The sequence below is a fragment of the Suricata suricatta genome, chromosome 5, assembly GCF_006229205.1.
Source record: "Suricata suricatta isolate VVHF042 chromosome 5, meerkat_22Aug2017_6uvM2_HiC, whole genome shotgun sequence".
Taxonomy (NCBI): domain Eukaryota; kingdom Metazoa; phylum Chordata; class Mammalia; order Carnivora; family Herpestidae; genus Suricata; species Suricata suricatta.
Window position 1 is genome coordinate 1,940,546 of NC_043704.1, and position 12,472 is coordinate 1,953,017.

General features: G+C 57.9%; 1 protein-coding gene across 4 annotated transcripts in view; it reads left to right on the top strand.

Moving 5' to 3' along the window:
* Positions 1 to 12,472, top strand: part of PKNOX1 (PBX/knotted 1 homeobox 1) — a 44,142-nt gene that overhangs the window by 23,687 nt on the left and 7,983 nt on the right. For 3 of the 4 annotated variants that reach the window (XM_029938837.1, XM_029938834.1, XM_029938836.1), the window contains exons 6-9: positions 864 to 1,034; positions 5,274 to 5,373; positions 6,293 to 6,390; positions 12,258 to 12,386. In XM_029938837.1, coding sequence (XP_029794697.1) covers positions 864 to 1,034; positions 5,274 to 5,373; positions 6,293 to 6,390; positions 12,258 to 12,386 — 498 coding nt within the window. The remainder of the gene's footprint in view (positions 1 to 863; positions 1,035 to 5,273; positions 5,374 to 6,292; positions 6,391 to 12,257; positions 12,387 to 12,472) is intronic. The other variant, XM_029938838.1, reaches the window with a different exon arrangement.

The window sequence follows — 12,472 nt, forward strand, 5'->3', positions numbered from 1 at the left end:
CTCATTATACATTCAGCCCTTCCTACCTAATAGATTTTGTAAGGAGTCGTCCGGCCTTGAGTCTGTCTCCTGTCTCTGAAACGGGACTAACAGTGCCCGCCCTCTTGGGGTGAGACTCAGAAGCTCTCTCCGCCCCTGAATCTCGGTCAGGCAGCCGTCGGCAGGTGGGCCGCGGGTGCCCCCAGGGTGGCCCCGGCTCTCTTGACCGGTGTTCAGGCCCAGGGACCGGCAGAGCTCAGTGTGTGGTCACTCTTATTATTGACTGAGTCATTGGTTCCGTTCACAGATGCGTGTGACTTACTGCCACCGGGGTCACCGGGGAGGGGCCCGGGCTCCGGGCTGTGGGTTCACGGGCTAGTGGTGCTTATGGTGGTGGTTTCCTTATCAGAGACCCCTACCTGCTGCTGTGGGACAGGCGACTCCAGAACCTAGTTAGTGACTTAGCAGAGTCGCTGGAAGACTTTTGGGAAGATCTTGGGAGGGCTAGCCTGGCGCTAGGCAGGGAGCTCTTAGGCTTGGCGCCAAAAGCACAGTCCATAAAAGGCAGTCGGCAAGTCGAGTTTTCTCCAGAGTGGCTCCCCGTTTGTAGATGAAGAAACGGGCAGGGGGGGGGTGTGAGAGGCCCGGCTGTCTCCCGCTGCAGCGGCTCTGACTACGGCCCTGGGACCGTCCCCCACACGCCCGCTGAAACCGGAAAGATCAGCAGCACCGGAGTGACTTTCCGAGGTCCCTCCCCTTCTGTCCCGGCAGCACAGGGTCGCGGCGTCCGGGGCTCAGGCCGCTGACTCGGTGGTCCTGTGTATGAGGGTGACGGGCTGTAGCTGCGCTCGCGGGTCTGAGGGCCTCGTTCTCTCTGCTCCTAGATGGTGAAAGCAATCCAGGTTTTGCGCATTCATCTTCTTGAGCTGGAAAAGGTGAATGAGCTCTGCAAAGACTTCTGCAGTCGGTATATCGCTTGTCTGAAAACGAAGATGAACAGCGAGACGCTCCTGAGCGGAGAGCCCGGGAGCCCGTACTCCCCCGTCCAGTCCCAGGTACCCGAGTTCGGGCCCCGTCTGCAAGGGGACACGCGCTCCTTCCCCAGAGCAGCAGCCCTTCCAGAGGGTCTGGGCCGGCTCACGGCCGCCCTGCTCAGAGGAGCCCGGAGACCTGTGAACCTGGCCTGGGTGGGCAGTGAGGTCCCTCAGGCCCGAAAGACCGTCCCTCCGGGCGTCCCGCAGCTGCCGCAGCGAGGCCTCCGTCTGTGTCCCGCCGCCCGGGGCCTGTCTTCCCGAAGGACACAGTTCCGTTCAGTGCCTTCCTCCTCCATTAAAATATGTATTTTTTAATTTCTTAAAATTGTGGTAAGGTGCACGAGTCATAAATGTACCATCTTAGCCCTTAGAATTTTTTTTAGTGATTTATTTGTTTTTGAGACAGAGACCAAATATGAATGGGGGAGGGGCAGAGAGAGAGGGAGACTCAGAATCAGAAGCAGCTCCAGGCTCCGAGCTGTCAGCACAGAGCCCGACTCGGGACTCCGAACTCACGAACCGTGAGATCATGACCTGAGCCGAAGCTGGAGCTCAACCAACTGAGCCACGCACCCAAGCGCCCTCACCTTAGCCATTTTTAAGCACACAGCTCTGTGGTCTGAAGCCCAGCCGCACGGTTGGGCCGCTGTCCCTGCCTCTGTCCCCGCAGCTGAAACTCCATCCCCCTTAGTTACTGACGTGCCCCCTCCCCGCCCCCCCCCACCGTTCTACTCTCTGTGTCTGAGTGCCTGGTGTGCAGGGGATCCTGCCGTATCGAGCGCAGGGGCCTCTGGGTCACCCACGCTGTGACACTGTGGTACCTGAGCCGTGACATCTGTGTGGCTGTCCTTGCACGTCCCTGGTGGCTGGCAGTGCTGGCCTCTTTTCCTGGGCTTAGTTGATGTAGATCCTCTTGGGTAGAATGTCTGCTCATGTCTTTTGCCCGTTTTCTAGATTTTCTTAAGCCGTTGTTTTGAGAGTGTTCTAGAATCAAGTCTTTATCGGCTGTGGCTTGTGTTTCCTCCCAAGTCCATAGCTGACCCGTTCCTCCTCACAGCGGGGTCTTCTGAAGAACAAACTTTTACATTTTGACCAAGTCCCGTTTATCAACTTCTCCTTTGACGAGTGTGCTTTCAGTGTTACGTCTAAGAACTCTGCCGAGCCCTAGAGCTCCAGGATTTTCTCTCCTTCTTCTGAAAGTTGTGTGTTTTACATTCAGATCCGGGACCCATTTTGAGTTGACTTTTGTACGAAGCGTGAGGCTTGAGGCGGAGGTGGTTTTTCTGCCTCTGGATGCTCAGCACCCTGGCAGTTTGCTGAGGATTGCTTTTGTGACACTGTCAGCGTGGCGCTCTGTGTGTGTCTGCTGCGGGGCTCGCTGTTCTGTCGCACGGACCTGTGTGCTCACACCAGGTGGCCGTGGTCACTCCAGCCATGTGCTGAGTCTCACACTTGGAAAGACTGTGTCGTCCACCTCGTTCTTCTTTTTCAAAGTGGTTTTAGTTCTAGTTCTTTTCTATGCAAATTCCGAAGTCCTCTCGTCTGTGTCCACCATGAAACATTACTGAGATTTTGACAGGAATTGCATTCAGCCCGTGTATCATTTCGGGGAGAACGGACATTTCTCCTGTTGACTCTTCCGGTTTCAGACATGGTATGTCTCTCCATATATTTACTCTTCGGTGATTTCTTTCATCGCTGTCTTGCAGTTTTGTCTTAGGAATCCTGCACGTGTGTTCTTAGAATTAGACCTGAGTGTTTTTTTTGAGCAATTGTAAATGACATTCTATTTTTAACTTCAGGGTCCCTGCTAGTATTTAGAAATTCAGTTGATTTTTGTATGTTTATCTTCTAACCTGTAACCTTGCTGAACTCACTTAGTTCTAGGAGGTCCTTCTCATGGATTCCTTAGGCTTTTTTCTTTTTCTTTTCTTTTAATGTTTTTAATTTATTTTTGAGAGAGAGAGTGTGAGCAGGGCAGGGTCAGAGAGAGAGGGAGACCCAGAATCCGAAGCAGGCTCCAGGCTCTGAGCTGTCAGCGCAGAGCCTGACGCGGGGCTTGAACCCATGAACCATGAGATCATGACCTGAGCTGAAGTCGGACGTTCAACCGACTGAGCCCCCCAGACGCCTCCCCTTAGGATTTTCTACCTATTCAGTTGTGTCATATGCAGACAGGAGCAGTCTCTTCCTACCTTCTTGATCTGTATGCTCCTTATTTCCTTGTCTCACCGCATAGTCTAGAACATTCAATACTATCTTGACAACGATCAGGGAGAGTGCACATCCTGCCTTGTTCCCAGCCTCAGGGGTAAAGCGTTCGGCCTTTCACTGGTCATTACAAGGTTAGTGGCAGGTTTCTTCTAGATGCTTTTCATCAAGTTGAGGAAGTTCCCCTCTGTTCCTGTTTTTTTCTGAGGGTTTTTTTATTAGGTTGAATTTTGTCCTGTGCTTTCCTCGTATGAATTGATATGATTACGTGATTTTTTTCTCCTTTCTCCTGTTAACATGGACGAAGATCACATTACTAATGATTTTTCGAATACTGAACAAGGCTTGCATTCCTGGAATAAATCCCACTTGGTCGCGGTGCAGTAATTCTGTTCCCGAATTCTGTTCGCTGTATGTTGTGAAGCGTTACTGTGTCCGTACTGACTGAGAGATAGTGGCCTGTAGTTTCTTTTTTGTTACGGTCTTTGTCAAGGTTTGGTATCAAGGTAATGCGACTTTATAAAATGAAATGAAGAGGGTTCCCTCCTTTTCTGTTTTCTGGAAGCAATTATGTAGAATTGGTGTGAAATCTTCATTACATGTTTGATAGAATTCTCTAGTGACGGTACCCAGATTTGGAGATTTCTGTTTTGAGTTTTCAGATTACAAATTCCATGTCCTTAACGGTTACCAGGATTTTCAGAGGGGGTGCTTCACGTGAGCTTCTGTCAGGACGTCAGATGTGTGTGCTCCGAGGTGTCACCATGTGCCCCTCCCCCCCCCGCGCGTCCCAGTGCTGGTGATCTGTCACCTCTCTCTTTTCCGTCTTAGGAGGTTTGTCAATGAATTAATCTTTTCAGGGAAGCAGCTCTTTTGTCACTGATTGTGTTGTTTATCCATTTTCAATTTCATTGATTGCTGCTCCGGTCTTTATTACCCCCTCCCTTCTGCTTGCTTTGGTTTCATTTTGTTCCTCCTTTTCTAGGTTCTTGGTTTGGGGGCTTGGGTTATTGATTTGGATGAATTAATTTTTATTCTGACCAAGTTAACGTGTCAGGCGTCGTGTGTGCCTCCCAGAGCTCGGGCGCGCCTACAGAGGGATCGTCTCTGGGCTCTCCAGCCGATGCCGTCTGACTGCGCGGCCGGTGCCTGTGGTGGGCCAGACCCTGTGCCTAGACACCAGGCGCGGCGCTCACTCCCCTTCCCGCCCGCCGGCCCCCAGCCGTCACAGCGAATCGATAAATCGGCCCCTTGGGATCTGACTTCAGATGGGCGGGATCTTGATGTGTTGGCGCTCAGTTTTGTGGAACCCGCTGCAGGCCAGGCCTGACCTGGCACTGGACAAACACGGGCACCCGGGGGCTCAGATGTGCTCTGTGCTCCGGTGAAGGGCGCAGAGCTGCCGGGGGCGTGATCTCTAGGGAGACTGTGCTCGTCCTGTAGGGAGACTCTGGTTCTTAAGAGCTCTAGTGTGCTTAGTACCGGCTCAGGGCGCCTCAGCGCCAACGCCCTTGCGTAGTTCCGAGCTGCTGTAGTTGCTGAAGCGGTGGTGACGCGAGGTCATCCTGGCTTCCCCGTCACGCCTCCAGGGCTCTGAAGAGCGCCTGAGGTGATGAGAGGAGAGAGGAGGACCGCTGGGGGCCGCCGCCTCAGCGCTGACGACAGTGCGTAGTACCGGGTCAGGGCGCCTCAGCGCCGCCTCCCGGGTGTAGTTTCGGGTCAGGGCGCCCCAGCGCCGCCTCCCGGGTGTAGTTCAGGGTCAGGGCGCCTCAGCACTGACGACAGTGTGTAGTTCCGGGTCAGGGCGCCTCGGCGCCGACGCCCATGCGTAGTTCCGGGTCAGGGCGCCTCGGCGCCATCGCCTGTGCGTAGTTCCAGGTCGGCCTTGGATCCCCTGGTTTGCAGACACACAGGACACACCTTCCGGAAGGTTGTCATCCGACCGCGTCTCTGTGCCAGGCACCTCGCCTCACTCACGACACCATCACCCCATCTGTAAAGATGGCTAGTGTGTCTGCTCACCACTCACTGTGTGTTTCTGACTCGCAGCAGATCCAGAGCGCCATCCCGGGCGCCCTCAGCCCCCAGGGAATCGTGGTGCCCGCCTCCGCGCTGCAGCAGGGCAGCGTCACCATGGCAACGGTGGCAGGTATGCTGACGGAGCAAGGGACACTCTTTCCTCGGGCTTTTGTGGAAGAGTCCTTTCTGTCAGACGCAGAAACGCTTAAATGTAATTTCTGGTTAATGCCAGTTCCTGATCCAGGAGCAGCAAAACTAGAACTCGTGGAATCAAATGCCTGGCTCCTATTTTAATTTTTAGTAATGGATATTTTATGCAAATTGTGTTTCCCTACCCAAACATTTGGGGAAGAAAGGTTTGATATGGGAGTTGAAGATACAGAGCAAAAAATGAATTGTGATTTGCAGGTGACGTCGCTGTTAACTGTACAGCACCTGGGAGACCTTGACTCGTGTCACTCATATGTGAGTGATAAGTCACGTGCACTCTTAGCCTTGGGGTCACTTGTAGAAATCTCCGCAGGAAGGGGGCAGATTCTGCGGCCCCTGCTGCACGCCCAGCATCATGAGTACAAAACCGCTGCGAAGACGGAATCGGGCATGCGGGGAGGGGGTCGACTCGCCTGCACACCCTCAGGGGTAGTGTGAGGGGAAGTTTCCACGGGAAGATGAAAGCAAGTTTGATCCAGAAAATACTATGATAAAAAATATTTAACACCTTCGGCCAAGTCTTTTACTACGTGCAGGCGTGGGAAAGTAGAAAACAGAGGTGAGCGAAAGGAAGGGGGTTGCACAACCCACCCTGGCCAGTGTGCCCCGCCCCCTGCCCGGTGCCCCGCCCCACGGGCGCTGGAGCCCAGCTTGTCCGGGGAAGTCATTTTAGTAGTTTATGGCGACAAGTCTGCAAGTGGCGTGTTGAGCATTTGGCATCATTTTAGAACCTCGTCAGACTAGAGGTGTTTTCCTTTCCTGATGTATATCGGGTATATTGAGGATGTGGTTTTCTATCATTGAGACTCAGAAAGCATTTTGATCTCTCCCTTCTTGAGGTGGCACAGTGTACCAGCCTGTCACGGTCGTCACTCCTCAAGGCCAGGTGGTGACCCAAGCACTGTCGCCCGGCACCATCAGGATCCAGAACTCCCAGGTGCGTTCGCCATTCCAGGGGGGGGGGCGGGGGGCGTGGCTAGCCAGCTCTGGTCTGAGGGTGGCCGACCCACCCCGCCCCTCGGCAGGCCCCGCGGCAGGCCCTGTGTCAGCCCTGTTTCCACCGTACCCTCCATTTCCCTTATTGTGAAAAAGTTGCCAGGTTCCGAAAGCCTGGAGGAGCGGGGAAAAGGTCATGTGTAACGCCTTCCCCTGAGCCGCCAGGTGTCCCGTTGACGCGGGGTCGGTAGCCGTCTCGGGGTCCAGAGACTTGAGGCTGTGTAGACACACTCCTCCCGCCCTGGCGGGGGTTCACAGCAGACCCACCAGGCGGGTCCTTCAGGCCCTGCAGAGCCGACGCCCTCTGCCAAGTGAGAGGGGCCGGAGTGCCACTTGAGGCTGGCGCTGGGGTGGCCCGGGCGCTTCTGTCACATCTGCACACCGAGGGGACAGGTGCGCCAGGGCTGCCCTCTCCCGCTCCAAGGTGCCCTGTGAAGGGCCATCCCCCCCACCTCCTGGGGAAACAGCAGGTTCAAGGGGCAGAAGCCACAGGGGAAGTGCTGTCACGGCTGTGACCTTGCGGTCCACCCACTCCGTCCCTGTGCTGAGATGAGGCGGGACTCGGCGGCCCGTCAGCCCCTTTGAGTTGTGGAGACACACGTGTGCACGTGCACCCTTGTCACTCACGCTTAGCCAGCTCTATTAATTTGCTTTCTCATTTCTAGTTTATTGTCAGGTTGGTTTCCACATGACACCCAGCGCTCATCCCCACAGGTGCCCTCCTCCGTGCCCCCCCCCCCGGGTTTAGCTAGCTGTAAATCGGAAAGACCATGTTTCTGTTACCAGCTCCTGTGTAAGAGCCTCGATTCGTTCTTGACGTGAGCGCCTTGTCCTTGGCCTGCGCATACGTTCCCTGCCCCCGTGCTGGCCGCTTGGGGACGTTAGCATTTCCCTTACTCTGACAGCAGATGCGAGAGGGCCGGGCTGGCACGGGCTGGCTTGGCCCATCCAGGGCTTACCGCCTCTCACTTCGTGGAGAGAGTTGGGCCGGGGTTGGGGGCCTGGTCATACGGGGGGCGGGCCCCCAGCAGCCCTGTCCCTAAGGTTCCCCATCCAACCTGCCTTCCCCGGAGCCCCCACGCCAGGCCGTGGACGCGGGTGGCCCCTGGTCGCCCTGGGGACCTGGAGCCAGCTGCCTTCCTTCTGGAGTAGAGGCTCGCTTGTCCTGATGCCGAAGCAGGAAGTCACTGTGCAGCTGGGCTTTCTTACGGAAGGAGACGGCGAGCTTGAGTAGCGCACGAGCCTGTCTCCACACACCCCTTCTCCCAGAACGGGCGGGCGACGCCCCCAGCCCAGGCGGCGGGCTGGCGCACGCGGCCCCTTCTCTTGCTGCCTGTGAGCTGTCTCTGCTCCGGTCCTCGCGGCCCTTCGGCCCTCGGCGCTCCTGTCCCTCCCCGTCACACCCCTCCATGGAGGGCTTCTGGCTGCCCGCCTCTCTAACGGGACAGTGACCAGGCCGACCGAGGGCCCGGGTGCAGGTGCTTGGATGAAACTGTGTGGCACATACGATTTTTATTGTAGCTATTTGGGCTGCTCTGGGCTTTTGTTCTTTATGTGGGAGCGGGGCTGGTTCTTTCTGGGCTGCAGATACTCAGGGTGACAGCTGACTGACGATGTGTCTGTTCCCGCATCAGAAGCTGTCACCGTGGGCTGGCCACCGTCGTGGCCCCTGTGGTCACTCTGGGCAGCCTGACTCATGGGCGAAACTCGGCCCAGGCTGGTGGCTGTCAGGGCCGAGCCCCGTCACGCTCCCTGCGCCTCCGCCAAACGGCCCGCCTGCCCAGGGTCTGGCTGGGGCCCGCGCCCGCCCGGGGAGGGTCCGCCCCCCCGGGCCACGTTCTGACTTCGGGCCGCCAGGAGGAGGCGGGATTCAGCCTCTTCCTAGAGCGCCTCTCTGGAAAGGTGTTTATCCTCCTAAAAACATTTTTTTTTTTTTTGATAGAAGTAACGAGGCATTTCCGTGGTCTCTGCCGGAGAGTCTTACTCGTGCAGCCGTTATATTTAGGTTTTAGGTTTTGGCTACTGGCTGGCCTGTGACAGGGGTTTTGCCTCCATTTTTACTCTAACTTATTTTGCTGTGAGGGACATCAAGCCGCCGTGTGCCCAGCGCAGCGTCCAGGGCGCGGAGGCTCGTCCCCTGCCCCACGGTCCCCACCTCTCGGGCGGGCCGCTGCTGCCGGCGCACAGCCGCTCCTTCTGCAGTTTCCGCCCATTTCTCAGCATCAGGTCACCCGCCACGCAGCCGCTTCGGGCCTTCGGTGCTGGTGGCGCCCGCGCCCGCTCTGGCTTCCCCCTCCGGCCCCTGCGGCCACACCTCTTCGCGTTGGCGTCCCGTGACCCTGTAAACCCCGCTCTGTGCAGAGCTAAGTGCAGCTGTGATCCCACTGCTTTCCTGGGCCGCGTGTTTGCTTCTGCCCGAGGTGCCCGCTGCACTGCCGCGTCCCCTGGCGCGCGCTCGGGCCGTGGCTGATCCCCTGGTGGGGACCCCCCAGCGCCCCGCCTGCCGGGAGCCCCGTCAGGGCTGCGTGGCCCCCAGGAGCTCTCCGCCTCCTGCTCTCGGGGCTCGCCTCCCTCTGGGCCGGCACAGGACACGTTCTTGACCTTTCCTTTGACGTCACCTTCAGGAGTCCTTCTCCCAGAGCCTGCGTCCTCGGCTCTCTTGGCCTCCCTCCCCAGCTTGGACGCGTCCGGAGCAAACATGCTGGGAGGCACATCTTGTTGAGACCGTGCAGGCCTGACGAGGAGTTTACTGCGGTCTCATTGATGCAGTCCGGGTGCGAGTGCGGTTCCAGGTCGCAGATGGCTGTCACCGGGGCTGGGGGCCACGGCGGCTTCCGTCTCCTCCTGTCAGGCGCTTCCCTCCTGTGCGGCGTCGCCGTGGCCTGTTGCTGCCTGCCGCAGCACGCCCCCACGCCTCGTGCCCTCGAGTCGGTCACGTCCCTGGAGGCTCTGAGACAGCCCAGCCCCCGCACGCGCAATCTCTTTCTAGAGCCTTTTCGGGTGGAGCCTGGGGCCGTCCGCACGGAGTCCCCGGACTTGCGTGTGTTTGCACTCCCGCCGTCCCCTTCCTCGGTGACCTCGTCTCCTCCCAGCCCGTCCGCAGAGGCTCGCGTCCTCGGCAGCGTGTGGTTTCCGCGGCCCCCGGCGCTTGGCTCTGAGCCCCTGGCTTGGCTCCGGGGCCGCTGAAGTTGTCCTTGGTGTCTGCGTCCCCTCTGCTCCCTCCGCGTCCCCACGTCCATGCGCTGTGGTGTCTGCTTTTTGTGACGGGGGCTTTCATCTGTTGTTACTATTCTTTTTATGTTTAAATTTACCTCCACGTTTGAGCACTCGGTGCAACACTGATTTCAGGCGTGGGCTCCTTAAGGCCCTCACCCATGCAGCGCAGCCCCCCCCACGGCCCGTCCAGCAGAACCCCCTGTTCTCTGTATTGAAGGGTCTCTCGTGTTCTGTCCCCTCCCTGTTTTTATATTATTTTTGCTTCCCTTCCCTTCCCTTTATCTGTTTTGTATCTTAAAGTCCTCACATGAGTGAGGTCATATGACGGCTGTCTTTCTCCCCCTGACTAATTCCGCTCGGCACAGTCCCCTCCAGTTCCATGTGATGGAGGACTGCAGATCTCTGGGGACAGGTAGCTGTCCTTGAACCTGAGCGGCCAGGAAGCCAGCGAGTGCGTGTCAGGCGCGGGCTGGGCTCCCGGCGCCTCACTCGGGTGTCCGGGAAGGACCGTCGGGTCTCCTGCTTGGGACACCGGCCCGGCAACAGATGGGGATGCACTGGGGTCTCCTGGGACATGGGGACACTCTCCTTGCCCCTCCCTGCCCCCCCCCCCTCGCTCAGGTGTCACCGGTGCCCTGGGGGCAGGGGCAGATCAGTCATCTGCAGAGAATGGAGCGGGGGGCCATTGACGGGGTGGTCAGGTCAGGGGTGGCCTCTTGAACAAACTTGCCACCCATTTCCGAGGCTTGTAACCCCCACCTGTCCCGTCCTTGGCTTTGCTAGAGCTCCGCAGGCCAGCGGCTGCTCTGTCCCCTCACGCAGCCTCGCTGGCCCTCCGGGACCCCGTGGGCGCCACCCGGAGGTCTGGTCACATGCCGGCTGTCGCTCCGCCTGTCCTGGAGCCCATGGCTCTGGCCCCGCACAAAAGAAGCAACACTGAGCTTCGTCAGGCTTCGTCAGGAACACGATACCCGCATCGAGACCGCTGAGGCAGACAAGCCGCAGTGTGGCCCTGGGGCTCGGCCTCGTCCTGGGGCTCGCTTCCCGCTCTTTCCCGGAGCCTGGGGAAGGCTCGGTGCCGCCCCTCTCGGCCTGGACCAGGAAGCACGTGTCCGAAAGCCCCTGGGCCCTGAGTAACCACCTGGAGCTTGAAGATCTTTTACATGCAGTCCGTGATTTAACGTCTTTTTAAAGTCATAGTTTTGGTCTGTTTAGATGACATTGTTGAGGCTTTTGTTTTTTTTTATTTTATTTGTAGTTTATTGTCAAGTTGGTTTCCATATAACACCCAGTGCTCATCCCCACAAGTGCCCCCCTCCATGCCCACTCCCCTCCCCCCTTCCGCCTCTGCCTTTAGCCCTCAGTTTGATCTAAAATGATGTAAATTCAGAGGAAGCTCAAACAGTTCGAGGACCTCTCCACCATAAAGTCCCAAATCCTTTTTTTAAGAGATTTTGCGAGAGAGACAGAATGCAAGCAGGGGAGGGTCAGAGAGAGGGAGATACAGAATCCGAAGCAGCTCCAGGCTCCGAGCTGTCGGCACAGAGCCCGACGTGGGGCTCGAACCCATGGGCAATGAGATCACGACCTGAGCTGAAGTCAGACATCTAACCGGCTGAGTCCCCCAGGTGCCCCAAGTTCCAAACCCTTTAAACTGTGTCTTTGAGTGCCTCATACTGAAGTTCATGTTCTCTTCCTTGCGGAGTCAACTTCATACGTAAGCTCCACATTCAGGTGTAACAGCAGCGAGGTCCCTGGTGTGTCTGTGCAGCGGCCCTGGTAGCGGGGATCACCTTCGTCCCCCGCCCGTGAACACCAATGACACCACCCCACAGGCATGCTGGGCATGAGGTGCGGCTCCTGGGACCCGCCGGGGCCTAGGCCTGGCCCTGCAGACATCAAACCTCTCCTTCGTTTGTGTGCATGACCCGTATGCAAGAGTCCCGCGCCTGTCCTCCCTCTAGAAAGGCCCTGGGCAGACGGGGTGCCAGGCTCCCCTGGGGGTGGGGGCAGGCCTGTCATGGCTGCGGAGATGTCTGGGCCACAGGTGGTCCCTTGGGCCCTGGCTTTGTGTTGCTTCGTCTGCTCCTTGTATGTGTGTGTGTGTGTGTGTGTGTGTGTGTGTGTGTGTGTGTGTGTGTGTGTCTTTGCTCCCTGCTGAGCTGAGTGGCCGTCCCCAGCCCTTCAGCCGGCCTGTCCTGCTTGTTGGTTGCCTGACCAGCCCTCTAGGCTAAGAGAGCCATGTTTTATCACGTCCAGAGGACGCAAGGCAAAAACAAGTGTGGGTAAGGGACCCGTGGGGTCAGCACGTCTGCAGGGGAACGGCCCTGGGGACTTGGTGTCTGTGTCACCCGCCTCCTCACCGGACGAGGGGCCGCTGACAGCGAGACAGCCGTGTCAGGGGTCTGGATGCCCGGGGCGCCCCCGCCCCCACAGGGGAGCCCGTGCATGTCCCGGGGCACACGCCCCGGCTCTCAGTGAGTCATTTATGCGTGAGACCGGCGGTCATGTCCTCCGTCAGGAGTCCTCAGCTACTTGGACGCGCCGTGATGGTCTGTGCTTTCTAACGTTATTTTGTCAATTGTCTAAAAGCTTCAGTTACAGCTCAACCAAGATCTCAGCATCTTGCATCAAGACGACGGCTCATCTAAGAATAAACGGGGCGTTTTGCCGAAGCACGCCACCAACGTGATGCGGTCCTGGCTCTTCCAGCACATAGGGGTAAGGCGGGCGGCTGCCCGGCCACGGCACCCCAGCTGCTGGCCCCCGGGCAGGGGCGGGCAGGGGCGGGCTCGGCCGCGCTGGCC